Genomic DNA, 27,405 nt, shown 5'->3' on the forward strand with positions numbered 1-27,405 from the left:
ACACACACACACACATACACACACACACACACACACACATATCACACACACGCACACACACGCACGCATGGTTGCACCAGCTTCTTGTTCACCCGTGATCGCTGTTGCTCGCGTGTTTGACGATGCCTGCAGGCAAAACTCTCCTTCCTCCTCGGGTCAATCCTGACCCTTGTACTGAACATTTTCGTTTTCATCGCCTGCATTGGCCTTCGCGGCTACTTGGCGGTTCCTTTCTCAAAGTACGTGATTGGCTGAGCTTGCGCACCCTTGTGGAATGCTTGTTCCCCTGTGTTGTTTGTTATCTTGCTTGCTGCTTGCTGCGTGCTGCTTGCACAGGGTGACACCACTGATTTGTCTTCACTTTTGTTCGTTCATCCTGCCCCCCCTCTCTCCTACTCCATTGTACCCAATTGTGGTTCTCATTCAACTCCCCCGCTCCAAACGTGCTTCACTCACCACCATCATGGCTGGTTCGTGGCAGCTCGAAGCAAGTGCAGGATGCGACGGGCGATCTTGCAGAGGTGATGGCGCTCTGCTTCACCGCGTACTGTTTCGCAGGCAGCGTCCTCTCAACCCTCGAAGGTGATGCGTGGTGCTGGTGTTGCGTGGTGTGTAGTGTATTTTCTTGTGCGTTGTTGAAGGACGTGCATGGCATCTCATCAAGCCCGCACATGCTGCCTCGTGTGTACATGCACACAAGTCTCGCCACTTCAACCAACAACAATCACACCAATGATCCTATCCTCTTCCCCAGCCCTCACGTTCTAACTTCCCTGCACACCCATTGACGCCACACCGTTGTTGCCTGCAGGCATGGGCCGCATCCTGGTGATGGCGGGCTTCCAGCTGGCATTTGCGTATGCGCTCTCGCTGCCGCTTGCATATGTCCTCTGCTTCAAGCTCGGGTTTGGAGCGCCAGGCCTTCTCCTCGGCACTGGCATCGGCGACTCGTTGAAGGTGCGCCAAGAGGGGCCAGCTGCAGTGCAACAGCGTCATGTGATGTGATGTGATGTGATGTGTGTGTGTGTGTGTGTGTGTGTGTGTGTGTGTGTGTGTGTGTGTGTGTGTGTGTGTGTGTGTGTGTGGTCTTGCCAAAGAGCGAAGGCTGCACGATCGAGCGACGAGAGAATATGCACACAACAAACGCGACATATTCTTGCGCTCACGCTGCCCCCTCCTGGCCGTCCCCGCACGCCCCCGTCCAACAATGTTTTCCAGTTTGTGTGCTCGTTTGTGTTCTTCGTGCTGTCGACCAATTGGCGACAAGAGGTGTCAGATGCCATTGGCCGCTCAGAGTGCGACGACGACGACGACGACGACGACGACGACGACGATGATGATGATGGTAGTGACGTGTTGGACGGGCCGTTGATCGTGAACCACGATAGCGGTGCTGGTGATGAGATCTCCACGGATGGCAGTGACGACACGGCCGACATCAGCTGCCCGTCCACATACCACTCCCTCACCAACTCCGCCACCACCACCAGCGCTACCACCACCACGGCCGCACCCCGAGCAACCCACCGCGAGCTTGCTGGTCCACCACACCGCCGCAACCGCCAGCAGCAGCAGCAGCAGCAGCAGCGTGTGTGGACGGATCCGTTTGGCGCTACATGGCGTCGGCGTCAGCGTGATGGCCGCGCTGATGGAGAAATGTCGGCATCACGGCTCCTGGACGAACGCACGCCCCTCATCAACTGATGCCCACCACTGGAGGCACATACAGTTACTTCCTTGCTTGTTCTGCGTTCGTTTGACTGTCTGCCCTGTTTGTTTGTTTGTTCGTTTGGTTGGTTGTTTGTTCGTGTGTGTGTGTGTGTGTGTGTTTGTTTGTTTGTTTGTTTGTTCTCTGTTTGACTGTCCATCTTTCTGTCTTTCTGTCTCTTTGTTATTCTGTTTCTTCTGTTTGTGTGGTCGAAGTTTACTGCGCGTGCCTCGCCCCACCCCTCCCTCGTTTCAGGGTCGTTGTTCATGCAGCTTTAGCACGTTGTTGCTGCTGCTTTGTTCTCGTTTTGGTTTACTGATGGGCAAGAGCCACCACACAATTCACACGACACACGTGCTCTCGAGTCCAGTCAAGTAACAGCGGGGGTGGGACGGGCACAATCAGCGCATGCACACGTGTGTGCGCCTGTCCTCCACACGCACGATTTGTTGGCAGTGTGTTGCATTCACATAAAGTCGACTCCGAGTGACGCCCAGCCGCCAAGCAGCAGCAACCCTCCAATGGGGGTCACGGGGCCTGTCAAGAACATATGTATGATGGCAAGTGTCAAGAGACAACTTGGCTGGTGAGAATGTACATACGCGTAAGAGGAAAACGCACGCGCGGTTCACATGACGGCGAAGCATGCTCAAGAGCACATACACCCTGACAAACGCACAAGCGTGCTCACACCCAGAATCGCACGAAAACACACGCACAGGACACGCAGCCGGAGGCACTCACCGAGGACCTTCCATCTTGTGAGTACGAGGCCATAGATGCTGCCGGAGAAAAGGATCGTGCCAAGGCTAAACAGGTTGGAAGTTCTGTTGCTGACTTGGTTCCCAAGTGTACCGCACATGCACAGCATCACGCTGTGAACAAGCTGGTAGTGCGCGGCCGTCTCCCACGACTGCACAACGGGGGGAGGGGTTGTGTATGAGGTGTGAGCGTGGCGAGAAGAATGAAAAACAGCGGGACTCAAAACCGGAGAGCCACCGCCACCGCCACACATGTGTACACACGTGCATCTGTGCACACACACACACACACACGCGCGCGCAGCAAATACAAAGGCAACCACATTCATACACAAGCATGCGCACTCGTATTCAAACACAAGCACAAACACACACGCACACGACACAGAGGCATCCATACTTTGAGCAGGTGTTGGTCGGAGATGATGTTCTTGAGACCGTGTGCGCCAAAGGCCCCGAGCGCCACTGCTGCAAACCCAAAAAGCGCTCCCGTGCGCATCACACTGGAAGAAGGAGACAACGGCAACGATGACATGGCCAGCTGTGCTGCTTCGAGCTGTTGCTGTGCGGTTGGTTGCTGTGCTGGTCGTCTTCGTCTTTCGCCGTTTCCGCGCATCAAAGTTCTGAAGATTTGTTGGTGGCATTAACGACTTTCGACGATTTCCGCCGCCGAAACACGACCAGCCATCGCAATATGCCACAGGTGTTCTTGGCGCTGCAGTGCTTCAACTGCGACGCGTTCCAAGTCCAGCAACAGAAGAAGGTCGGGGAGTGCGGCCTGAAGATGACCCCTGTGGCGTGGAAGGAACAGCTTCAGTGTGCTAGTAGTGTTTTTGTGCTGCCTTGCTTGTTGGGTGCTGTGAGCGCGCACTTCAAGGCTCTGCTACATCATATCGAGTGCACACGGGGTCGCTGGCACAACAGCTCACATGTGGTGATGCCTCATTTCCCTTCCTTGTATGTTTTTTGTTGTCGCCTTTTTCCCCGCCTCCATCAGACGAAGAAATGGAAGTGCAAACTCTGCGGCGAGGCACAGTCTGTGCGCAAAATCTTCTTCAAGGGCACAGGTACTGCCTGGTGTGTCGTGTGCAGTCAGACCCCCCCCCCCACACACACACAATCGCACACCATTGCTGTGCTTCCTTGCGTGCGTACATTTATGCATGCTTCCTTGCGTGCTGGCAGAGCGACCACCCCAATCCGTGCCCATGATCACCATCGCTTTTTTTTCCTGTGTGCGCTGTCGAAGGCAAAGATTGCAGAACGCGCGTGCAGGCACTCAACTTGCGGCGTGGAGAAATGGAATCCATTTCGTAAGCTCAGCATGTCGACCCTGTGTTTGTGTATGTGTGTGTATGCGTACGTGTCGACACACACACACACACACACTCTGTGCGTGTGTCGACTCCGCCTCTCTCTCTCTCTCTCTCTGTGCGATGGTTCTGTTCAAGGTCATGGCAGACGCTTACAGTCCACCTCATCGCGTGCATGACAGCGCTGAAACGGCAATGGAACGAGACTACACGGAGTACGAAGCAGAAGAGGGGGATGCCATGGATTCGTGGCACGCAGAATATGGGGACAGCATTGACAACCCTTCTCCGACCACTCATGCTCCTGAATTTCAAACACCAAAACAAAGCAAATGGGATGCGTTTGTCGAGGTGAGCACTGCTTCATCATCATATCACACGCACACACATCAGCATTCACACACAAACGTGCTCTCTATATGTCTGTGTCAACAGCTCGCGATGGCGTGTACTTCACATAGCCCGTCCGACATCGCCTCTGCATTCCACTCACTGCTCACGCTGCCCCATCGCCCAAATACGCGTCTTTCTCTTGTCCCATGCAGCGACCGCAAGAGGGTGAAGACGATGAAGAAGAAGATGTTACCGGCGTTGGCGGCGTGCAGGTCACGACAGATGCCACGCAGTTTTCACAGCTGCTGCGTGATCTTCGTCGAGGACCAAAGCGAAACACATCGGCCCAACAACGCGCGCGCCACCGACAACAACAGCAGCACCAGCACCAGCAACGAAGACAGCAGGCGAGGACTTGCTATGATCACCAACGGCAACATTTACATGGGCCGCCAGTGCAGAATGTTCGCCGCCAGCCAAGGCATCGACACGACAGTCTGGAGGATGACAGCGCATTGACAGCGGCAGCAACCGCGGCTGTTGGGGAGGCCGAGGCAGCAGACATGGGCAGTCACATGCGCGCATCTGCATACGTACGAGCTGCCCACGCGCGTGGGGGCTCAACACACCGCCACAGTGTGGGTGTGCCCAGGCGCAAAAGGATACAGGACGAAGAGCAGTGGGACAGCGACCACGCGTCCACCGTGTCCCCACTTCAGCATGCGAATGAACGCGTTTGTGGCGTGCGCGCGGGTGCGGGCATGGGTGGTGGGGGTACGCCAGTGTGCAAGCGGCCCCACTTGTCAATGGGATCGCGGGCACGTGTGGCCGTGCCGGGGACACCGATGGCCGCCCCTGTGAGAATGCCTGCAAGTACACACGCAATGACACCGGGAGGCGCAGCAGCGGCGACAGCAACGGCGGCAGCAGCACGGCTGCGGGCGTGGCACCACCACACATCTTCAGCATCACCATCGTCATCGTTGTCGTTGTCGTTGCCATTGGCACCATCGAGCCAGCACGTGTCATCATCTTCGGCAGCAGGTGCGCATCGAACGCCGCAGCCACCCCACGACCGCCACCACCATCAACACAAGCACCAACAACAGCAGCCGTCGTTATTGACATCAGCGCCACGCACATCGTCTCTTGTACCCACCCGCCCTTCCTCTACCACACAACACCAGCGACACCAGCGACACCAACAGCAGCAAGAGCAGCAAGAGCAAGAGGTGATGAGGAAGAAGAAGGCATCCAAGTGGGATCTGTTTGTCACCACCACAGCCCACGATGGCGATGATGACGATGACGAAGACGATGATGGCTTGTACGGCCTGGCTTGACAGCGACGATGCAGCAGCCTGTGTCGTGCTGACCTGTTGCTTGGCTGGTGGTGGTGGCTTGAGGCTTGTTTTGCGTGCATACAGCGTGTTGTGTTGCACGCGTGTGTTGTTTCGAGGGAAACACGCCGTTTCTGCTGCCTGCTGCCTGCTGTTTGCTGCCTGCTGCTGCTGTTGCTGTTATAATTGTAGGTCGGTGTAAAGGACATGCATGCAAGAAGTTGAGACGGACACACATGCACGCGCAGAGAGGCAAACCAACTGCAGCCAGCGCACACATGGCGCAAGTCAAAACGCAACAGAGGCCTGAAATTGCACAGGCAAAGCGTGGTCCTTCCTGCTTTCCCCTTGTGCGTGCATGTGTGCGTGTGTGCGTGTGCACAAATCCAAACAAAACACCAGCAGCAGAAGCAACCCTAACCACGCAAGCCACGCTCTCGCCAGCTCACCCACGCCCATCATTTCATCGACGGACGCACACACACACACACACACACACACACACACACACACACACACACACACACACACACACACACTGTACCTGTACACGTTCATTTCACCAACACTTGCCCCTTTGTTCACCACAACAAGACCAACACCGACACCAATGATGACGACGACGATGCGTGTCCTTGCACTCCGCATGACGGCGTCGCGCTTGGCCACTGCCCGACGAAGCCTGGCCGCGCTCACTCGAGCAACAGCAGTCGCACGCACTGCCACTGCCACTGCTGCCACTGCTGCTCGGGCACCATGCTTGCAGCAGCGGTGGCTGTGCGTGCGCGATGGGGCGCAGCGACACAGGGACGACGATGACGATGCTGCATCATGCGGTGGCGCACACGAGCACCTGCACACGAGCAGCACGCAGCTGCGGGCCATTGGCTTGGATGCCATGAAACACTGCGTCGGTGCCCACGACACCTTCATCATGGACGTGCGCGAGCCGTCTGAGTTTGAGCAAGGCCACATCCCGACGGCCGTGAACGTGCCGCTCAACACGCTGCTCAACTCGGACGTGGACGCCAGCGACCCCGAGGACGCGTGGGTTGGCGGCGTGCACCTGCCGACATCAGACCAGAAGGTGGTCGTCTACTGCAAAGCGGGCGTGCGCTCGCATCTGGCCCAGGTGTATCTCGCCTCCAAGGGGTGGAAGAACTGCTCCAACTACGTTGGTAGCTGGCTGCAGTGGTCACAAGACCCGGAGACGCAGAAGGTGGTTGCAGCGCCCTCATCTTCCAGCACCGCTGGTGCACCACCAGCAGCAACCGCATCCTCACGCCAAGGTGTGCTTGTGCGCGCGCGCGCGCGCGCGTGTGTGTGTGTGTGTGCTTGTGTGCTTGTGTGTGTGCTTGTGTGTGTGTGTGTGTGTGTGTGTGTTTGTGTGCTTGTGTGCGTGTGCACACGTGTGCTTGTGTGTCCGTGTCTGCGTGTCCTTGTGCTTGTTTTCGTACTTGCGCGACATCACACCTCCCAGCAGTCATCATCTCACTGTCAGTCCATACACGTCCGCTGTTTCAAACAACACACACAACGCAACGACCCGCACCCTTCCAGGTCGCACGCAGGGCGATGCAGTGAACGTGCATCTGTTTGATGACCTCGTCGTGCGAAAGCCGCTCAAGTGGACCAACATGCCGGTTGTCGACCACTTCAGCGCCGACCAGTGGGACGCCCTTCATGCCCTGCCGCTCCTCACCGTGCCGGCCTCCACCCAGCCCACGGACACCCTGCACCCGAAGGCAGATGCCTTCCTCCTCATGCGCAAGCTGGACGCCAGCGCCACTGCCGGCACAAGTGCTGGGCGCGCACCGAGCAAGGAGGCGGCAGCCATGGGATATGAGCTGTACTTTGTGGACACGGCTGGCTACGACACGGCGCGCTACGCCTTCCGTATTGGCTCTCGCACCGCCAGCGCGCTCGTCGCAGACCGCTTGTAATGCGACCCCCCCCCCCCAACCTGGCCTGACCAACGAAGCTGTTTGAGGGGGCGTGGGTGGCGAGGCGGAGTGGGGAACGTGTGGAGGACGTGGGAAGGTGTGGTGCGACGCTGCTTGTGGCGTCAGCTGTTACGTAATGGTGTGAACAGCGCGTGTTGCATGCTGTTGCCGCCCTGTTTTGTGTGTTCCACCCTTGCTTGCGTGATTGCGCGCTGGTCATCATGCACACATGTGTGCGTGTGCGTGTGTGTGTGTGTGTGTGAAATGATGCCTTGTCCGTGTTTGTTGCATTGTTACATGTGTTTCTTCACCTGCTTACATTATGTGTTACAACGAAGCACAAGGTGCACTTGCCCACGTTAGTGTCTGTCGTTACAATGTGGGGTTCCGCAGTGGTGGAGTGTGCACTGCAGGGGCTCTGAGTGCTGCTGCCCAAATGATGTGATTCACTTATGGACTGGTTCGTGTGTATGCTCGTGTGGATGAATGCATTTGCACTTCTGATGATACACACCATAGTCCAAGCGAGAGAACACAAAAGGACAGCAAGCAAGATAGCAAGCGAGTGACGAGAGAAGAAGAAGGAGAGAGAGAGAGAGAGCAAAAGGTGGAGAAAGAACAAGAACACAAGGATGAATACTGCGGCCAACGCAGGGAGGAGGGGCAGAGAAGGGAGGAGTACACATGCAGACGACAGATCATACTGTCAAGTATGACCGGAAAAAGAAACCTCTTGTGGGTGAGTGGGTGAGGAGTGAGTGAGTGAGTGAGTGAGTGAGTGTGCCGTGTGAGTGAGTGAGGGAGTGTGTGAGTGAGTGAGTGAGTCTGAGGACAGCACAACCGTCTGCCAGCATGACATGTCATGTCACCAACATCCTAGAAAACGTAGCCCTTGGGGGAGAGGTCCCAGAAATCGCAATACTTTGCGCGGATGTTGTTCTGCACGTGCGACTGCACACCGGCAGTGGTGAAGTTGAGGGAGGGCTGCTCCTTCTTGGTGAAGACGGGCCACGTGACGTTGTGGCTCGTGCCGGGCGCCAGCGTCTTGGCAAAGTTGGTCCAGTACGCGGTGAGCGACTTGGTCAGCTGCTTCTCCTTGGCATCAAAGTTGACGCCACACAGCGGCGCAGAGTCGAACACAAATGGCAGCTCAACCGCGTGGCAGGCGTGGCCCTCGCAGAACGTATAGTTTGGGCCCCAGTGCCCGCGCTCGTCCCACGCGTGGTCAAACACGTAATGGTACACGGGCACATTGTCCTCGCGCATGCGCAGCGTGACGTTGCGGGAGGAGCAGTCAATGATGAAGTCCGACGCAAGGCGCGAGATGTACGGGCGGTAGTCGTCCATGTGTTCGGGGACCGGGTACATCTTGCGAATCTCCTTGGGCTCGTGGTGGCCGCCAAAGATGACGTCAATCAGGGCCTCCGCCTCGAGCTTGTTCAGCTTGGGGAAGGCTTCAAAGACAAACGGCCACGCCTCCTGGCCCACGTTGCCGATGACCACTGGCACCTTGTTGTACTCGCCCTTGCCAATGGCGGTGAGCGGGTCCGCGGGGAGTAGCTTGCCGTCGACCGTCGGGGTCCACGGAAAGAACATGACGAGCGGGCGGTCGAGCCAGATCTTGTTCTGCGCCGTCATCTGCGCCGTCACGACCTGGTCTGGCGTGAGGCTGTACAGGCACTTCTTGTCGCTTGGGTTGCAACCGGCGTCCTTGGCAAACACGGCGTAGTGTTCGCCGGCCTTGTCTGGCGTGAGCAGCGGCAGCGCATAGGGCGAGCTCTCCACAATAGCGCCGCGGAAGAGGCCCTTCGACTGCGGGGACACGAGGTGCGTCGACACGCTGGTTGCGCCCGCGCTCTGGCCAAAGATGGTCACCTTGGACGGGTCGCCGCCAAAGGCCGCCACGTTGTCGCGCACCCAGCGCAGGGAGAACTGCTGGTCGAGGAGGCCGTAGTTGCCCTCGAGGCCCAGGTCGGGCATGGCCAGGAAGCCCAGGACGCCCAGGCGGTAGTTGACGGTGACCACAACAACGTCGTGGGCGGCGACGACGCGCTGAGCATCGTACAGCTCCACGCCCTCGGAGCCTTGCTCGTAGCGGCCACCGTGGAACCACACCATGACGGCGTACTTGCCCTGTTTCAGCGGTGCGTACACGTTCAAGTACAGGCAGTCCTCGCTCAGGTCGGCCTGGCATCCAAGCGGCGGCAGATGGCATTGCTGCAGTGCGTGTATGTGTGCGTGCATGCGAGCGTGTGCGTGTGTGTTTATGTGAGGAGAGTCGGGGATCGGCGATCAAAGGATGGGGGTTGGTTAATGCACACACACAGACACACAGACAGACACGCCGCACACACATACACAGACAGACACACACAGACAGACACACACATACACACGCAGCGCACGTAGACAAATAACCAACCTGTGGGCAGCCGGGACCAAAGGTGGTGGTGTTCTTGACACTGGACCATGGGGTGACCTTGGTGGTGCTTGTCCAACGACGCTCACCAACAGGTGGAGCAGCATAAGGAATGCCTTTCCAGATGCGTGCATCCTTCGTGGCAAAACCTTGCACCTCTCCGTCCAGAATCTTCACTCGGGTCGGCCCTTCACCGGCACCGTTCACAACAGCAGCCATCATGGCCGCACATGCCACCACAGCAAGCAGCAGCACGCTGCCTCGCTCCATCCTCGGCATCATCATCGTGATCGCGGTCGTTGTGGGCGAAGGAAGAGATGTCGCAAGCAAAACAAACACAAGCCCAAAACACAGAAAGTGGAGCAAATATGGAAGTTTATCTGAAGATATCAACGAAAAAGCATACATTGATTGTCCGCTGGCGGCGCGCAAACAAACAGCAGAAGCAACACACTGTCTGCTGATGACAGGCAATTCAACGCACTGCGCAAGGGGAAGATTGATGGCTGACTTGCGTTGGACGTGGAACAATCGAGCGAGAAAGCAGCCAGCACGCAGGGAAGGGAGGAAGGCAACCAACCGTTCATTCGCTGGCGGCTCTGCGTCGTGTCAGCAGCACTTTCCTTGGGCAGGCACGCACTGCAGACAGATGCTACAGATGGTGGGGATGAAAAGAAGACCGCCCTGGCGCTCGTCGAGTCGGTGGTGGTGGTGGTGGTCCGCGATGAAGCCAGGGCGTGCGAGAACGCTGCCACTGCCGCTGCCGGTGTCGGTGCTGCCGGTGTTTCTTTCGCTCGTGGTGTTTGTGCTCAGCGGCGTGAACGATGCAGTGTCCAACACCAGTGGGGTTGCTGCAGCTGCCTCTGCCGTTGACTTGTGCGACGCGAGCTTCCTCAACCAGAGTGGGTACACAATTCCAGCGTCGCAGCTTGGTAACGCAGAGCAGCTGCACACGTATGAGGAAGACATTGGCCGACAGGTTGTGGACATCCACTTTTCGCCTGTGAAGTTTCCGGTCAGCGTGACGTTCGTGCTGCTCGTGCTCCTCTGCATGCGCGTGCTCTTCCACGACCTCAAGCTCAACAGGTTCATTCCAGACTCCATTGCCACCATCTTCTTGGGCATCATCATCGGCTTCTACCTCAAATCCCAGAACATCGGTCAGCCCCAGGAGATGTGTGTGTGTGTGTGTTTGCGTGTTTATGTGTGTTTGTGAGGCTGTGTGTTTGCGTGGTTATGTGTGTGTGTGTGTGAGGCTGTGTCGATGTGTGTGTTTGTGAGGCTGTGTCTATGTGCGTGTGTGCCTGTCTGTCTGGATGTCTGGATGTCCGCGTGTGTGTGTGTGTGTGTCTGTGTGCCTGTCTGTGTCTGTGGCTGTCTGCGCCATACTTTTGCAGGCTTTGCCCCCCACCTTACTCAACTTGTAACTCATCCTGCTGCTGGCTGGCTGTCGTGCAGAGAGCTTTCGGTTTGACAGTCACACGTTCTTCATCTTCCTGCTGCCTTGGATCGTGCTTGAGGTGAGAGCCGCAAGACATGGACTGTCATCAACGCGTACTGCAACTGTGAATGAAAACACTCGTTGTCGAGCAAGAAAGGTACACCACCCTCGGTCCACGTGCTCGTGAACCAACACGCTTGCGCCAGCTCACATGCACACAATCACGCGTGCGCGTGCGTGCATATGTGGCTGACCGGCAGGATGGCTATTTCTCCAACCTGCACCGCTTCCTCTCCAACCTGTCCACCATCTTGCTCTTCGCTGTCGTCGGCACCGCTGCCTCCACCTTTGCCATCGGCTACCTCGCATATGGCGTGGCAGACGGAACGGGCGTGTTCCTCCCAGCAACCGAAGGTTGTGTATGTGCGCGTGAGCGGTGTGTGCGTGTGCGTGAGCGGTGTGTGCGTGTGTGCGTGTGTGCGTGTGTGTAAGGTGTGAGAGAGTGTGTGCGTGAGCTGTGGTCTCGACGTGCCAATAGCACGCATGTGTTGATGTTTACTTCACCGCCTTGGCCCAGGGTCCCAGCCATCCTCACTAACGCTGCTATTCATGCCTGCATGCATCGTGGTACCCCTTCCACAGCGCTTGTGTTTGGCGCGCTGATCAGTGCTGTGGACCCTGTGGCCGTGCTGGCCGTGTTTGAGGAGATTGGTGTGCAGCAGAAGCTCTTCAACGTTGTTGCCGGCGAAAGCATCATCAACGATGCCATGTCCATCGTCCTCTACAGGTCCGCTGCCGTGCTGTGTGTGTGTGTGTGTGTGTGTGTGTGTGTGTGTGTGTGTGTGTGTGTGTGTGTGTGTGTGTGTCGCGGCTTGCTTCACATCTTGCTTCACACAACTCACAAGAAACTACACCCTCTCTATACACCACGCACATGCTGCCCACATCATCACGCTCGTTCAGAATCTTTGTAGCGCTGGCATACTCGAGTGCACGCCCTGACAAGCACCTTCATGCTGGCGAGGCTGTTGGTATTGGCATTGCAGAATTCCTGGTCACTTTCGGAGGTGGGCGCACGCAAGGTGTACAGGTCAAAGGGGAAGCAGAGAGGGAGAGGGGGAAATGCTTGTTGTGCTACGCGGTGGGTTGGATGCCTTGTCTTGAGTTGATCTTTGTGGTTTGTTCTTGCGCGTGGCAACCAGCATACACAAAGGAATGTTCACAATCTAACACACACACACACACACACACACACACACACACACACACACACACACACACACACACACACACACACATTCCCAAGGCGGCGTGCTGCTTGGCGGCATCGGCGGCCTGCTTGCGTCGCTCCTAATCATGCTGACGCCAACGCTGCCCACCGTCGGGCCCATCATCATCGTGGGCATTGGGTACATCACATATCTCACCGCAGAGATCTTCCACTTTTCCGGAATCATCTCCATCCTCGTCGCCGGCATGGTCATGCAGGTGTGTGTGCGTGCGTGTGTGTGCATGTGTGTTCGTATCTGTGCGTGCGTGTGTGTGCATGTGTGTTCGTATCTCTGTGTGTGTGTTTGTGTGAACATGCGCAGCTGCGTGTGTTTATGTGGCACATTTCGCAATTGCACGCAAGCTAACGAATAAATACCCTGTCCCTCCCCACCAACACACACACACACACACATGCACGCAACACAGCGCTATGCGTCTGGTAATTTGAAGACGCACGCGCGCACGGGATTGCAGTACATTCTGAAGATTGCAGCGTCCCTGGCGGAATCCATCGTGTTTGTCGTGCTGGGCACTGAGCTGGTGCTGTCGATTGAGAGCGGCTGGGACACCGCGTTTGCCTTCTCCATGATCTTTGGCGTGCTGCTCGTGCGCTGCGTACTGATTGTGGCGCTGTGCGAGTTGTCAAATCTCTTTGGCGGCAAGCGCATCTCCTTCAAGTCGCAGTTCATCATTGGTTATGGCGGGCTCCGTGGCGCCGTCGCCTTTGCGCTCGCTGTTGTTCTCCTCGACGACAGACAGCTGTGCGACGAGGATGGTGCGCCCTTCCCGCCATTTCGCACGCGGAATCTCATCGTCTCCACCACCATTGGCATCGTCATGTTCACGACCATTGTTCAGGTGAGGAGGCGCGGTCGTATCGCCACACGGAACTATGAGCTGGGGAGATGGGGAGATGGGGTCATGTCTGGTGTGGTGTAATCGGGGGCAGGTGTTGTAGTGAGAGTTGTTGAAGGAGTGGTGTGGACGAGAGAATGGTTGATTTCATCAGCTCCTCCTCCTCTACCACCATGAGAGAATGGTTAATTTCATCTGCTTCACCACCACCACCACCATCACCATCTATGTGCCGTTCCTGCGGCTTCTTCCAAAGTCCCTCCTTCCCTTGCCTCTTTCCTCACACAATACACCGCCTTGCGTGAACGTGTGCACGTGACAATCCCCCGATATGCAGGGCCTGACAATCAAGCCCATATTGAAACTGCTGCACATCCCACTTCGCAAGCCCGACGCAAGCACCGAGGGCAAGAAGACGTTCATGGCGATTGTGGACCTCACCGTCCACCACGCCGCCTCCGCTGCCATCCTCATCAATGGTGGGTACATCGCGGTGCCTGCGATGGAGCGCTGCAACGCATGTTGGTTGTATGTGCACGTACACTCGCACACACACTCGCACACACACTCGCACACACACTCGCACACACACTCGCACACACACACACACGTACACACGCGCTCACACACGCTCACACACGCTCACACGCTCACATTATTTGTCCCATTCCATCCCCCCCCCCCACAACATGCTTCTTTATCCCACCACATCAGGCATTTCCCCGGAGAACGTGTTCTGGGTGATGGGCGAGAAGATTGACGAGCATTTGCTCAACTTCTTCCAGGACCGAAACCGCCTGGCGCCAAAGGCCGTATTCGACTACATTGAGGAGGACATCCATTGCACAGCGCGATCGGTACGAGTGTTGTTGGTGTAGCTCGTGCATTCCATTTTTCTGCTGCTGCTGTTGTTGTTGCTGTGATGGTGGTGCGTCAGCCATGAGGAGTGCATCATTGCGTGTCTAGTGTGGCCGCCTTAGCTGTGCTCGCTCATGCTCACACGTCTGCTCACACACACACACACACACACACACACACACACACACACACACACACACACACACACACACACACACACAAAACAAACAACCCTCAACCAATACAACAAACGTGGCTCGTGGCACATTCACAGATGGTGACGGCAATGCGTGTGAGCGCGCGTCGCATCCGCGATGACACGTCGCTGTCATCGGAGGCCAAAGCTGCGGAAATGCACCGAACAGTGCAACACCACCTGACGCAGGCAACGGGGCGCTTGCGTGATCGCGTTTCAAAGGCGTTTACATCCGGTGCCATGCAAGAAGAATACGACCGCCACCACCGCGGGCGAAGGTACCAGAACCTGCTCAAGCAGCGCGCGCAGCTTGTGCGGCAAAAACGTTTTGACGAGGAGGACTGGGCGCACCATCAGCGAAACGCGTTCAGACAGGCTGCCCACCACCGGCGAAGGGTGGACGAGCCAGACCGCATGCCAAGCATCACGCGTCGCCCACACTCTTACGAGCTGGACTGCGTGCATCCTGACAGTCACGGCAACGCTGGCCGGTGGCACCGTCTACTGCGGCGTGGGCACGAGTGGACGAAGCAGATGGCTGCGGAGAACACGGGGAGTGCGGCGGCATCAACAGCATCAGCAGCAGCGGCAGTAAGGAGGCGACGAAGAAAGGGCGGCGAAGGAGGACGAGGACGAGGAGGAGGCGGGGATGCACAACTGTGCGACCGAACAGAGAGCGAGCCGCGACCAGGTGCCGGCACGTCCGTTGGACTGCCAACACGCGCGCCAAGCAGCGGTTCGCGGGATGTTCATGGTCGCGGCAATGGGGGCCTGCTGTCGTCGTGGTTCCGGCGGCTCAGTGGACGTTCAACGCCGTCGCCGCTGCTGTCACCAAAGGCGGCGTCGACCCCTGCTGCTCCCCTCGCGCCACTCAGCCCAACGAGCAGCGATGGGCATGATGGACACGGTGGCGTGGACGGCGGTGATGGCCAGGGGAGGCGGCACGAGCAACAGCGCGATTTGCGATTGAGTGATGGTGATGATGATGGCACAGCGCGGAAGCAGCTGGGGCAGTCCTCAACACAAACAAAGGGAGTTCAGGTGTCGGAAGAAGGCGAGGGCACCAGCAGTGCTGAAGTGCGAGGCCGGGCCGGTGGACGCGGCGGTGCTGGCGGTGGCGGCGCACGTGGCTCGCTCTCCGTGCGGGGCATGACGAGTGTGTCAAGTGAGCGGCTGGCAGCGAGCGAACCGAGTGTGGAGGATGAGGAGATGGAGCGAAGGTCAGGGGCTGGACTGCCGCTGTACTCGCTGGAGGACGACCGGATCATGACGCCGTCGTCAGCACGAAGCAGCAGTGAGGTGGCAACAGCGGCAGCCCGCAGCGTTGGCGATGATGGTGATGGTGATGGTGGTGGTGGTCAGAAGCGTAGGGCTGGGCGATGGAGTGGTGGGGAGCGGGATGAGCGGTATTGCTACTACGCACAGAACCGTGGGCGAAAAGGGATCAGCAACACGGAGGAAGAGGAGGAGTGGAAGCAGCACGAGGGAGAGGAGCACGTGCGGGTAAAGGAGGCGGGAGAGGGGGGCGGCGGCCGAACAGAACGTCGTGGTGAAGGGGCCGAGCACGTTACCGACGGCGATGAAGAGGAGGGAGAGGAGGGGGAGGAGGGAGAGGAGGGAGAGGAGGGAGAACAGGACGTTGGTGGTGGTGGTGGAAAGACGCGTGACACGAAGCAGGGCAAGGACAAGAAAGCAGCAAGAAGAAGAACGAGAAGACGAAAGCGAAGCACAGCAACACGCAGCAGAAGAGGGAGTGAGTGGGGCTACGACAGCCTGTATGCGCCGGAACTGGTTGCAGAGGAGATGACAGACCTCGCTTTTCGACCAACAGCGTCGTGGCCCCTCACGACATCGCAGCAGCAGGCGGAGGCAGTGGAGGATCGTGCTGGCCGCGGTGAGCACCGACCGCGCAGTGCAGAACGACGCAGGGGGAGAGGCTCGAGCCGCAATGGCATGCATTGGATGGGCAGTGACGCGCTGGCGCGGTGTGGTGATGGTAGTCGTGGTGATCGTGATGGTGATGGTGGTGGTGATGACTCGAAGGGGCAGGGAGGCAGCGTAGGCGAAGGCGTGAGTGCTCGGGAACGAGGGGAGCAACCCGTGACGGCGAGAGGAGAGAGGGAGACACGGCGCAGTGGTGCTGGTGATCAGGGTACACGGGGTGGCAGTGATGATAACGATCATCATCACGACAACCACGACCATGACGGGGAAGGTGGCTCATCTGGTTCAGATGATGCCATTGTGTTTATCGTGTGATGTGAGCCCGTGTGCTGTGTGGTTATGCATGACGACACCACATCATGACGTGACTCTGATGTGAACGAATATATTTGACATGATGTGACATGGTGTGACATGACATGAATTGAAGCCCGCAAACCAATGGCAGTTATGGAGCGAACAACGGCTCAAGAGACAATGTATGAAGCATCATTGGCTTTGATGGTGGGTACAAGTAAGCTAGTCACGCGAAAAGAAAAGAGAGTGGTGGGGGTGGGGGTGTCGCAGTTGGCAGTGCACGATGAAGCCAGCCTGGTTTCAGTGCATGTGCATGTGTATGTGCGCACAAAAAAAGATGCGTGCATGTGTATGTGATACGTTGGGAGCAACCGCGCATGCCTGTGACACGATGAGGAAAGTCACTTGACACTTGGCTGCACTTCGTCAATGGTGCGTGAGATGAACGTCGCTGTTCCCCGTCTCCATGTCGTAACCAAACGCCTCAAACGCGGCGCCCCACCGCCTGTTGATTGCGTCACGCTGTGCGGACGTCAGAGGTTCAAAGACGTTCTTCTGAAAGTCGCGAATCTCATTCAGATGCTCCTTGAGTTTGGGCAGCGCCACCGTCTCAAAGTCTGGCCAGCCGAGCTGCTCGTACACTTTGCGAATCTGGTCCAGCATCACCGTGCATGTCAGCAAAGGGATGGGAAGTGACAGACGGTGAGTAGCATGTTCGATGGTGGCTTGTGCGGTTTTGCGTGCACGTGCGTTATGCACAACGGCAGACACTTTCGTGCATGCGCACGCATAGACACACGCAGGCACAGAGAGAGAGAGAGAGACACACACACACACACACACAGAGGCACACACATGCACATACACATACACACACACATACACATACACAGGCGCACACAGGCGCACGTACACACAGGCAGCACGCATTTTCCCCACCACTTACGCACGCATGCACGCACCGTGCCGATCTTGTCTGCTTGCAGCTCGTCGTATGAGATTTCCACCAAGTTGTGTTTTGGAATCAGCTTCCGGTCCTCCATGTAACCGGCAAAGAGTTCCTCATACATCGCAAACACAAACTCGTTCATCTGCGCATTTGTTGGCATGGACAGGAAGTTGTACCACAGCAACTTGTCTGCAACAATGAAGATTGAAGTGGAGAGAGAGTGTGTGTGTGTGTGTGTTTGTGGTGTGGGAGCGGTGTGTGTGTGGTGTGTGTGTGTGTGTGGTGTGTGGTGTGTGAATGTAGTGGTGGTGGCGGGGATGGTGTGAGCAGGAGAGTGAGTGTACTTTTGCGAGCGAGTGAGGGTGTATGCTGTTGGTTTCGGGATAAAGGCGCAGTACAGGGCTTAAGATCACAAGCACACCAGTGCTGACCAAAGAGATTGATTGTCGACCGGTACACGCGGTATGGGTTGCGGTGGATGTACACAAACTGTGCATCAGGAAACAGCTCCAGCAGCAACTTCACCTGTACGCACGTTCGTGTGTGTGTGTGTGTGTGCATATGCAAGTGTGTTCGCACCAAAAGGTGGAGGCGGAACAATCGAGGGATGAGGCATCCTCAGTGCATTCTCACACACACACACACACTCTCTCTCACTCTCACACATGCATACAGCATGCTGGCTCACTTTGCCTGTGTGGCTTGGAGATTTGAGGAGGAGGCGCCTGCCTTTCGCCATCACGCTCAACCGACGCACAAAGTCCATGATTGCAGACTTGTGTCTGCAGTGTCAGTGTGTGTGTGTGTGTGTATGTGCATGTGTGTGTGTATGTGTATGTGTGCGTGTGTGTTTGAGGAGGAAAGGCAGCCTTCTCCACAGCAAAGCATCATCCCACAACTGAGGGAACCGATGCGTGTGACCGATGCATCGTCCGGCAGCAGGCACCATCAAACTCTCCTGCGCTCCTTGCAACCTACTCGTCTCGTTCGCGCTGGTCGACATCCTTGAGGCGGATGTATTTCTTGAGCTCCTCCGAATGCGACATGAAGATGAACGACGCATACATGGACACGCCAGCTGTGGAGCGCTGGTGGCGGCGGTGGTGGTAGTGTGGACGACGTGAGTGTGGAAGCATTGAAGCATTGAAGCATTGAAGCATTGAAGCATTGAAGCATAGAAGCATTGAAGCATAGAAGCATGGAAGCAGCGCGCGTCTCACGAGCGCACGCGAAGCACAAGCAGATGCACAACACATAATGCGTGCGAGTACACACACACCTACATGCATGCGATCACACAAACGGCGTGACGACAAGGGCGTACCAAATATGCAAATTCATCCTCCTGCGGTGTGTCGATGTTGAGCGCCACGTCGTCCATGGGCCGCGTCTTTGTCAAGTGCTGGCCGTGCTTGTGCCGCAGGTTGTAGCGCCAGATGAAGCTCTTGTGCAGGCCAACCTGTCTCAAGAGGAAGGGAACCACCAGTGCAGCAACACATTATGTGTGTGTGTGTGTTGGTGTGTGTGTGTGTGTGTGTGTGTGTGTGTGTGTGTGTGTGTGTGTGTCGTACACGTGTGGGGTGTATCTCTGTGTGTGTGTGTGTGTGTGTGTGTGTGTGTGTGTGTGTGTGTGTGTGTGTGTGTGTGTGTGTGTGTGACATGAAGCAGATGGTGCCTGAGGGCCTTGTCACACATGTGTGCGCTGCACTTACGATGAATGTTGTTGGGCAGAAGAAGTCTGTGGTGTTCTCGGACAGGAGGTTGTGCAGCAGCGTTGTTCCAGAGCGCGGGTGGCCTGAAGCAGGAGGAAGGAGGAAGGAAGGAGGAAGGAAGGAAGGACCACAGGCGACCAGGTGAGACACCATGACACCAGCGAAGATCAGCCACATTCGTGGCTTCTGTTGAGATCAACGGCGCATGGCATCATGTCTTGAGATGGACACACCGAGCACGAAGACGGGGCGCTTGTTGATGGCGGCGTTTCTGATCTTGGCACCATTGAGGATCCACTCGATGATTGCAAAGGCTGTGGAGACGATGGAGGCAAAGGTAACGGCCAAGATGCGTCTCCAGTACACGCGCCAGGTGATGATAGATCGGAAGCGCCACAGGAACCTGATCCAGTTCCACAGCAACACGCCACCCATGAAGTTCAGCTTCAGCGTGGAATCCCTTTGAAGGTGTTTGTGTTGTGTTGTGTTGTGTGTGTGTGTGTGTGTACATGGGTGAGTTGACAAGGAAAAGAGGGAGAGAGGAAGCGTGGGCGTGTGATGCATCCATCAACCTCCCATCACCATCACCATCAGCATCACCAACAGAGCCAGCAACAACCCAAACACAAGGGCACGCACACACGCACACACACACACACACACACACACACACACACACACACACACACACACACACATAACACACACACACGCACACACACGCACACACACGCACATGCATACATACATGTGCTTGGGGGTAAAGGTGAACAAGTCATCGTCACTCTTTACAAAGCTGGCAGCCGCAGCCGCATTCGCTACCGAGGAGGAAGGAGGTGGTGACATGCCTGTGGTGTGATGGTTATGGCGCTGATAGGCCAGTGAGAGAGCGATGTTTGTGGTAGAGAGAGAGAGTGTGTGTGTGTGTGTGTGTGTGTGAGCGATGGCTCAGCTCATACAGCCCATCGATGGCGTTTGGCCGCGGAATAGTGTATGATATCATTCACCAATTCTCATCAACGCTGGGTCCTTCCTCACTCTTGCTTGACAGAGCAGAGAGGCGATGGTGGTGTTGGCTGTGCTGGGTTTGGTGCGGGTTGTGCTTGCAGCAGCTGCAGCTCTCACAGGACACGCCCATGAACACGAAGGCAGCAGTAACAGCAACAGCACTAGCAGCAACAGCAACAGCAACAGTAGCAGCAACAGCACGAGCAGCAACAACAGCAACAGTAGCAACAACACTAGCAGCAACAACAGTAGCAACAACAGCAACAACAGTAACAGCAACAGCAGGAATAGTCGCAGTAGTGGAAGTGAGTTGGCACGAGCAGCTACAGAGCAAGCCCGAAGCCCAACTGCGACAGCGGACGCGACATGCACGACCGGAGAACCACAGACACTTGAAGAAGGCGGTGGCGACCCGGGTGCATCGCTGTTACCAACCGTGCGCGTGTCAAGCGCAGACAGGCCCATCTGCTTGTTGATGGACATTGGTTCGTTGCGGGCAGGGTCTGTGTTGAGTATGCGCAGAATTGCAGACGCGTTGACACTGAAGCTCGTTTCAGGTCATCCTCCACAGCACAGAGACAGCCTCCAGCACACTGGGGCAAGCTTGGTCGTGCCCACGAGCATCGGCTTTTCCAATCGCATTGGCGTGCGCGAGTTGAACGGGCAGCCAGCGGAGACAACAGTACAGGCGCTGGAGCGCTTTGTTCGCGCGGGGCACCGGCACTTTGTTGTGCTGCCGCTGTTTCTTGGACCCAGCACAGCCATCACCAAGTGCACGCGTGCACTGCGCGCAGCTGCAGGCAAGCTGACATCGGATCATGTCTCCATCAAAGTGGCACCACACCTTGTGTCACCGTCAGACCCCAGAATAGCGCAGGCCATCGCCACAAACGTGCACGTGGTTCTTGACGACGCTGGCGTATGGACACCCGCCACAGGCAGCACAGACAGCAAGGCGTCCGTTGCAGAGGCGGGTGCGCCGGGATCCGTAACACGCAGCACCACAAACCGCATCCACGTTGTGGTCGTGGACCATGGCACGCCAACGCGCGCCGTCAATGACGTGCGCAACCTGCTTGCTGCACAAGTTCGGCGGGAACTTGGATCGAACGTGGTGATTGTTCAGGCGGCATCCATGGAGCGCCGACGCGGCCAGGAGTACGACTTCAACGACCCGTTGCTGGAGGACGTGCTGGACACATTGCCATGGCAGCCCGGTGACGTCGTTGTTGTTGCGTTGGCCTTCATCTCGCCCGGGCGGCACGCCGGGCCACAGGGTGACATTACCCGCACTGTGGAAGGACTGCGGGCTGCGTATCCAGCACTCACGCTGCTGGTCACAGACGTGCTTGGGCAGCGGCAACAGCTCTCAAACACCCTCATCGACAGGTTTCACGCAGCAGCGGCGGTCTGACGTTGTGACGGATGGCATGCATCTTGACGTATGTACTGTAACTTGTTGTGTCAAAATACACCAAACCACACCACGCATCAGCACACACGGCACATCACCACCTGTCCTTGAACAACACGCCAGCACACATGCACACCCTTTACCCCCCCCAAACACACACACACTCAAACAGACAAAAAGCGTCCACAGTGCAAAAGCACAAGAACATGCTTGCTTCTTGCAGGCACACACACACACACACACCCACACACCCACACACACACCAAAGAGAGTGTGATATCACTTGGGCGCCCTCTTTGCCCTCTTTGCATTCTTTGCCTTTGCCGTCTGCTTTGGCTTCTTGCGTCCGCCTGCTGTTGGGTCGACGGGTTTGTTCTTCTTCGCTTCTGCGCGCTCCTTTGCACTCCGCTTGAGCGCCTTCACCTTCCGCAGCTGCAACGACCCCATGTCCTGCACACGTGCAAAGAGCAGAGGTGTGTGTGTGTCGTGTGTGGTGTGTCGTGTGTGGTGAGAAGAAGGGGTGTGAGAACATGATTTATAATACACAGATTTGAATACACCACAAGCGCATTCAAATTGGCACTAAAGGCCATCACACACACACGCACACACGCACACACACATACACACACACACTGAATCAGTACGAACCTGCTTGTGCATATGGACGCGGCCAAGCTTCTCGCCGAGCGCGGAGTACTCGATGTTCTTTGGCGCCTTCTTGATGAGCTGCTTCGGTTGCCACATTGCCTGCTTCATCAGCTCCTGCGACGGATGTACCAGCCTGGCAGGAGACAAACAGTGCAGGGACACGAGCGAGTGGAGGCCATGGTGAGATGACAGCCGTATGTTGTGCGGTTTTGTGTGTGTGTGTGTATGTGTGTACGTGTGTGTGTGTTTGTGTTTGTGTGTGTGTGTGTGTGTGCGTGTGTGTGAAGATGCACGCGTGTTATCGTGTCCATAATGGTGCACTCACCGGCCCATCTTGAAATCCACGGCGGGTCCGCACTCGTCCAGCTGCAGCGCAACAGCAGAGAAGCAGTTGCACGCCATTAGCACCGTGAAGAGTGCAACGGAAGGAATAACATTGAAAAATGTCAACGAGCCTGCACACATAAAGCACGCGCACTCGCATACATACACATACACATACACATACACATACACATACACATACACGTACACGTACACATACACACACCTCGACGAGTGGCAGCTGTGATGCGCCCGTCTTGAGCTTGACCCGGTACTGGTGCATGGAGAACCTGGCCTCGTCTGCAGAGAAGACGATGGCGCGATCGAGACCAGCAAGATTCACGCGCGAAACGACGGGTCCACGGAACACATCGGCAAGGATGCTCTTGAGCTGCTTGAAGTCGGCCTCGTGGTCCCAGCTGTGGCCCTCAAAGATGATGGCGGGCTTGGACATGGCTGCGGGCTTCTCCGCGTTCTTGAACTTGTGGCTCGGCTTGAAGTTGAGCACTTGCACCTCCGCCATGTCAAGCAAGTTGTGGTTGAACATGCGTGCTGGCGTGTGTGTATGTGTGTGTGTGTGGTGTGTGTGTGTGTGTGTGTGTGTGTGTGTGCGTGTGTGTGTGTGTGTGTGTGTGTGTGTGTGTGTGTATGTGTGTCCATCGGTGAGTTGCATCGCATTGCGTTTGCTGTGTGTAAACGTAGGAACACGGCATGTGAAGGGGAACGCGTGTTGTACGCAGTGATTCAATCAGGAGGAGCGCTTAGGGAACAAGAAATCGCTTGTGGCACAAAGCGAGGGCACGGAAAAGCGTTGAGTTGGCGCGAAGAAGCGCCACGCACCGAATGTGATGCAGTTGGGTCGCTTCTTGTTGGAGGTACCAACAAGGAAGAGGGAGGCGTCCTGCTTCCTCGACAGCCCTTCCAGGTATGTATGATCATCCATGGGGCGAAGGTCATGTTTCCTGTTCCAGTGCACGCACACGTGTGTGTGTGTGTGTGTGTGTGTGTGTGTGTGTGTGTGTGTGTGTGTGTGTGTGTGTGTGTGTGTGTGTGTGTGTGTGTGTGTGTGTGTGTGTGTGTGTGTTAGAGAGGAGGAAAGCGGAAAGCGGTCTGAGTGAGGGAGTGAACAATAGGGCTGAGAGCAAGAACACAACACAGTGGACAGCTCATCACATTTATTATGATATGCACCCAAGCAGCCACCATCCTCACCGTGAGTATATTCTGGACTGGCCACGTGTGAGATCATGCTGCAAACACAACACAGGCATCATGGTGTGAGTTGCATGAACGAGTTGCATGAGTAGATCTCGACTGACGGATCTAAGCGCCACCGCGTCAGAGCAGTGTCGCTATGCAACGCTTATGCACTCACGATTCCACGCACACACAATGAGCACATGCGCACTCGCATTCACTCACACACACACACGTCCTCACATAACGCTCATGCTCGCACACCCATCCACACACACACTTGTTTCACTCACCATGTCCTTGAAGACTTCTTTGACGACTTGAGAGCACTTTGTGCCGTGAAGGTAGATGATGGACTTTGGATCCTCGTGCACCTTGGGCTCGCGCTCCTTGAGCACCCTGCGCCCGCGCGCCGTCTTTGCTCCTCCTCCTGCTCCGTTCATCGCTGCGGTGTTGTGCTGGTGTGGCTGCTGGTGTGGCTGCTGGTGTGGCTGCTGTGAGTGCTCTTGTCGCTCGTCGCTCGTCGCACGTGGGTGTGGACAAGAAACACCAAAAAATGCATTTTGGGCACGGCACAGCGATCAAAACAAGACAGACGTGTAATATGAATTGGATTTTCCATGTATGTTTTTAGCAAAAAATCTCATTGCTGCATCCACTTTTGCATCCGCCCACCACCACCACCGGCCACAACAACAAACAAGCACACCACTGCCACCCACCCAAACGTGGGCTCTTGACCAGCTGGGCTTGTTGTGATTGTTGAGCGTTGCAGGTTGAACAACCAACCACAAGCAACCACACACACTGCAAGCAAGCTAGCAAGGGAGGGGACATGTCGAGTGTGGTGCGGCGCCATGGTCGCCACTTGCGTGACATCCACAGCGAGGCGGACAACGTTGGTGTGCAGGACTTTGTGCTGTTGGAGGACTTCCAGAGCGAGGACGCCTTCATTGAGAACCTGAGAGTGCGCTTCCAGAAGGACCTCATCTACACGTACATCTCAAACGTCGTCGTCAGCGTCAACCCGTACCATCAACTGCCCATCTACACCCCCGACTACATCAGCATCTATCAGAACGTCAACCTCTACGAGTTGCCGCCCCATGTGTGAGTACAGCAGCTCCGGATGCTTGTTGAGTTCATGTGTGTGTGTGTGTGTGCGTGTTTGCCTGTGTGTGCGTGTGTTTGCCTGTGTGCGTATGTTTGCATGTGTGTGTGCGTTTCTCTTTGTGACCGAGATAACTTTCCTGAGGTCCTTGCCCTCCCTCTCTCTTTCCTTCCCATTGGTCGGCACACGCACTCACTCACTCACTCACTCACTCACTCACTCACTCACTCACTCACTCACTCACTCACTCACTCACTCACACACACACGCGCGCGCGCACACACGCTCACACACATACACATACACACATTCACTCACACACACTCACTTACACACACATACACATACACACATTCACTCACACACACACGCGCGCGCGCGCACATACACACTCACACTCCATCGCATCCACTGCCACCATGCAGGTTTGCGCTGGCTGATCAGGCATACCGGTCCATGCGCGATGAGCTCCTTGACCAGTGCATCCTCATCTCAGGAGAGTCTGGCGCCGGCAAAACAGGTACGCCCCGCTTACTTGTCTATCAGCAAACCCACATGCACATGTGTGTGTGTTTCTTCGAAACGCCGCATTGGCATGGGTCTTGTGCCCCTCATGCTGACCACTTGGCTGCACACACACACACACACACACACACACACACACACACACACACACACACACACACACACACACACACACACACACACACACACACACACACACACTTCCTCACCCCGTGCTGTCGGTTGTTTTTCTTGGCCCTCGAACACATGTCACACCCCATCCCCTCCCGCCTGGCCTGAAATCAACACGGTGCAGAGGCGTCGAAGAAGATTTTGCAGTTCCTGGCACAGACGTCTGTCAACACGGGCAAGGCCGGCAACATCCGCGACCGCCTTCTCCAATCCAGTCAGTGCCATCTCGTGCTCTTGTTCTTATTCTTGTTGTTGTTGTTGCTGTTCTTGTTGTTGTTGCTGTTCTTGTTGACTGTGGTTTCCTGTCCTCCTCCACCACCACCACCTCCTCCTCCTCCTCCTCCTCCTCACCATAACCCGTGGTCGCTGCGCCAGACCCGATTCTGGAAGCGTTTGGCAACGCCACCACCATCCGCAACGACAACTCCTCTCGCTTTGGCAAATACATGGAGGTCCAGTTCGACTTCAAGGTCTGTATGTGCGTGCATGTGTGTGTGCATGTTTGTGCATGTTTGTGCATGTTTGAGTGTGTTGACTCACTTGCCGACCCCTGGAGGACACCAGACTAACTCACCTTTCCATCACACACACGCACATACACGTCCCCTGCCCCATTCTACTGTGACGCAGGGAGAGCCGCTTGGCGGGAAAATCCTCAACTATCTCCTTGAAAAGTGCCGCGTTGTGTACCAGATGCCTGGCGAGCGCAACTTCCACGTGTTCTACATGCTCATCAACTGCGGCGACGCGAGCCTCCTTCGTCACCTCGACCTCGAAGGCGCAACAGCACAGGACTTCCATTACACGCAGCAGGGGGATGCGTGCAACGTCAACGGTGTGAGCGACGCAGACGCATATCGCGAGATGGCCGACGCCTTCAAGCGCCTCGGCTTTGCTGCAGAGGAGACAAAGGTGTGTGTGTGTGTGTGTGTGTCAACACAAGTGGTAGTACGATTGCTGTCCTCCCCCTTCCCCTTGTCCTCCTCCCCGTCCCTCGTCTTGTTGTTCATCACTACCACACACACACACACACACACACACACACACACACACACACACACACACACACACACACACACACACACACACACCACCACCGCTCCACAGGAGCTGTTCAGCGTGGTTGCGGCCATCCTGCATATTGGACAGCTGCAGTTTGATGCAATCACCAACGACGAGTGCGTCATCGCCACCCCGCAACTTCTGCCGCGCATTTCAAAACTCCTCGGCGTCTCCCAGAGCGCGCTCAACGAATGCTTCACACACAAGTGCGTCTCAGACGCGGACACATGCAGAGAAGAGAGACGAACAGCGGAGAACGTAGAAGGAGGAGGATGAAAGACGGTTGCGTTGTGGTGTTGGGTGTTGCACAGTTGCCATGTTTCGTGTGGTCTTCTTGTTCACATTCAACTCACCCTCATACGACGACCGCCTCTGTCTGTATCTGGACCTTCATTCCATCATCGCCACCACCACCATTATCACTACGACTGTGTCTGCTCCGCAGGACGGTGGTTGCGCGCGGGCAGTCGATCCAGGGATATCTCTCCAAGGAGCAGGCGTACTACGGCCGCGTCCTTCGTATGGGAGCAAGGTCCTCTATTTCCGGGAGGAGATATTAGGCTTTTCCTTTGTCCCTTTTTTGTCTCCCTCCAACAAGTAA

At 56.3% G+C, this 27,405-nt stretch overlaps 10 protein-coding genes across 10 annotated transcripts in view; 6 read left to right on the forward strand and 4 right to left on the reverse strand.

Moving 5' to 3' along the window:
• PTSG_04542 (uncharacterized protein) overlaps positions 1–2,065 on the forward strand; it is a 6,635-nt gene extending 4,570 nt beyond the window's left edge. The window contains exons 14-17 of the mRNA XM_004994581.1: positions 133–239; positions 482–582; positions 812–957; positions 1,219–2,065. Coding sequence (XP_004994638.1) covers positions 133–239; positions 482–582; positions 812–957; positions 1,219–1,704 — 840 coding nt within the window. The 3' untranslated portion in view covers positions 1,705–2,065. The remainder of the gene's footprint in view (positions 1–132; positions 240–481; positions 583–811; positions 958–1,218) is intronic.
• On the reverse strand, positions 2,004–3,085 carry PTSG_04543 (uncharacterized protein; the record flags this gene model as incomplete). The annotated part of the gene is made up of 3 exons (XM_004994582.1): positions 2,004–2,245; positions 2,453–2,621; positions 2,870–3,085. The coding sequence occupies 3 exons, from the start codon at positions 3,083–3,085 to the stop codon at positions 2,175–2,177; spliced, it is 456 nt and encodes a 151-aa protein (XP_004994639.1). The 3' UTR covers positions 2,004–2,174.
• Positions 3,086–3,322: 237 nt separating this feature from the next.
• On the forward strand, positions 3,323–5,672 carry PTSG_04544 (uncharacterized protein). The gene is made up of 4 exons (XM_004994583.1): positions 3,323–3,536; positions 3,719–3,782; positions 3,965–4,133; positions 4,328–5,672. The coding sequence occupies exons 1-4, from the start codon at positions 3,407–3,409 to the stop codon at positions 5,456–5,458; spliced, it is 1,494 nt and encodes a 497-aa protein (XP_004994640.1). The 5' UTR covers positions 3,323–3,406; the 3' UTR covers positions 5,459–5,672.
• A 269-nt stretch (positions 5,673–5,941) lies between these two features.
• PTSG_04545 (heat shock protein 67B2) lies at positions 5,942–7,923 on the forward strand. Its single transcript, XM_004994584.1, has 2 exons — positions 5,942–6,744; positions 7,016–7,923. The coding sequence occupies exons 1-2, from the start codon at positions 6,066–6,068 to the stop codon at positions 7,396–7,398; spliced, it is 1,062 nt and encodes a 353-aa protein (XP_004994641.1). The 5' UTR covers positions 5,942–6,065; the 3' UTR covers positions 7,399–7,923.
• Positions 7,924–8,135: 212 nt separating this feature from the next.
• Positions 8,136–10,175, reverse strand: PTSG_04546 (cholinesterase). The gene is made up of 2 exons (XM_004994585.1): positions 9,821–10,175; positions 8,136–9,615 (listed from the first exon to the last, which is right to left on the reverse strand). Exons 1-2 carry the CDS (start codon positions 10,100–10,102, stop codon positions 8,275–8,277), a joined length of 1,623 nt encoding a protein of 540 aa, XP_004994642.1. The 5' UTR covers positions 10,103–10,175; the 3' UTR covers positions 8,136–8,274.
• A 366-nt stretch (positions 10,176–10,541) lies between these two features.
• PTSG_12189 (uncharacterized protein) lies at positions 10,542–16,698 on the forward strand (the record flags this gene model as incomplete). The annotated part of the gene is made up of 10 exons (XM_004994586.1): positions 10,542–10,977; positions 11,276–11,337; positions 11,519–11,675; positions 11,901–12,045; positions 12,222–12,325; positions 12,565–12,746; positions 12,957–13,388; positions 13,723–13,864; positions 14,100–14,242; positions 14,518–16,698. The coding sequence occupies 10 exons, from the start codon at positions 10,542–10,544 to the stop codon at positions 16,696–16,698; spliced, it is 3,984 nt and encodes a 1,327-aa protein (XP_004994643.1).
• Positions 16,699–16,709: 11 nt separating this feature from the next.
• Positions 16,710–20,322, reverse strand: PTSG_12190 (uncharacterized protein). Its single transcript, XM_004994587.1, has 9 exons — positions 20,090–20,322; positions 19,575–19,801; positions 19,342–19,424; positions 18,954–19,088; positions 18,608–18,717; positions 18,318–18,411; positions 18,061–18,154; positions 17,643–17,818; positions 16,710–17,331 (listed from the first exon to the last, which is right to left on the reverse strand). The coding sequence occupies exons 1-9, from the start codon at positions 20,185–20,187 to the stop codon at positions 17,107–17,109; spliced, it is 1,242 nt and encodes a 413-aa protein (XP_004994644.1). The 5' UTR covers positions 20,188–20,322; the 3' UTR covers positions 16,710–17,106.
• Positions 20,323–20,355: 33 nt separating this feature from the next.
• Positions 20,356–22,319, forward strand: PTSG_04551 (cobalamin biosynthesis CbiX protein). Its single transcript, XM_004994588.1, has one exon. It carries the CDS (start codon positions 20,405–20,407, stop codon positions 21,761–21,763), a length of 1,359 nt encoding a protein of 452 aa, XP_004994645.1. The 5' UTR covers positions 20,356–20,404; the 3' UTR covers positions 21,764–22,319.
• Positions 21,781–24,502, reverse strand: PTSG_04552 (uncharacterized protein). The gene is made up of 7 exons (XM_004994589.1): positions 24,229–24,502; positions 23,951–23,988; positions 23,579–23,700; positions 22,965–23,290; positions 22,740–22,780; positions 22,415–22,547; positions 21,781–22,213 (listed from the first exon to the last, which is right to left on the reverse strand). Exons 1-7 carry the CDS (start codon positions 24,376–24,378, stop codon positions 22,043–22,045), a joined length of 981 nt encoding a protein of 326 aa, XP_004994646.1. The 5' UTR covers positions 24,379–24,502; the 3' UTR covers positions 21,781–22,042.
• A 117-nt stretch (positions 24,503–24,619) lies between these two features.
• Positions 24,620–27,405, forward strand: part of PTSG_04553 (MYO1C protein) — a gene marked incomplete at its 3' end in the record, with an annotated part of 9,475 nt that continues 6,689 nt past the window's right edge. The window contains exons 1-7 of the mRNA XM_004994590.1: positions 24,620–25,045; positions 25,472–25,566; positions 25,867–25,956; positions 26,118–26,212; positions 26,373–26,654; positions 26,850–27,010; positions 27,250–27,336. Of these exons, the coding sequence (XP_004994647.1) occupies positions 24,771–25,045; positions 25,472–25,566; positions 25,867–25,956; positions 26,118–26,212; positions 26,373–26,654; positions 26,850–27,010; positions 27,250–27,336 (1,085 nt within the window). The 5' untranslated portion in view covers positions 24,620–24,770. The remainder of the gene's footprint in view (positions 25,046–25,471; positions 25,567–25,866; positions 25,957–26,117; positions 26,213–26,372; positions 26,655–26,849; positions 27,011–27,249; positions 27,337–27,405) is intronic.

Source organism: Salpingoeca rosetta, assembly GCF_000188695.1.
Source record: "Salpingoeca rosetta unplaced genomic scaffold supercont1.10, whole genome shotgun sequence".
In the NCBI taxonomy this organism is placed as follows: Eukaryota; class Choanoflagellata; order Craspedida; family Salpingoecidae; genus Salpingoeca; species Salpingoeca rosetta.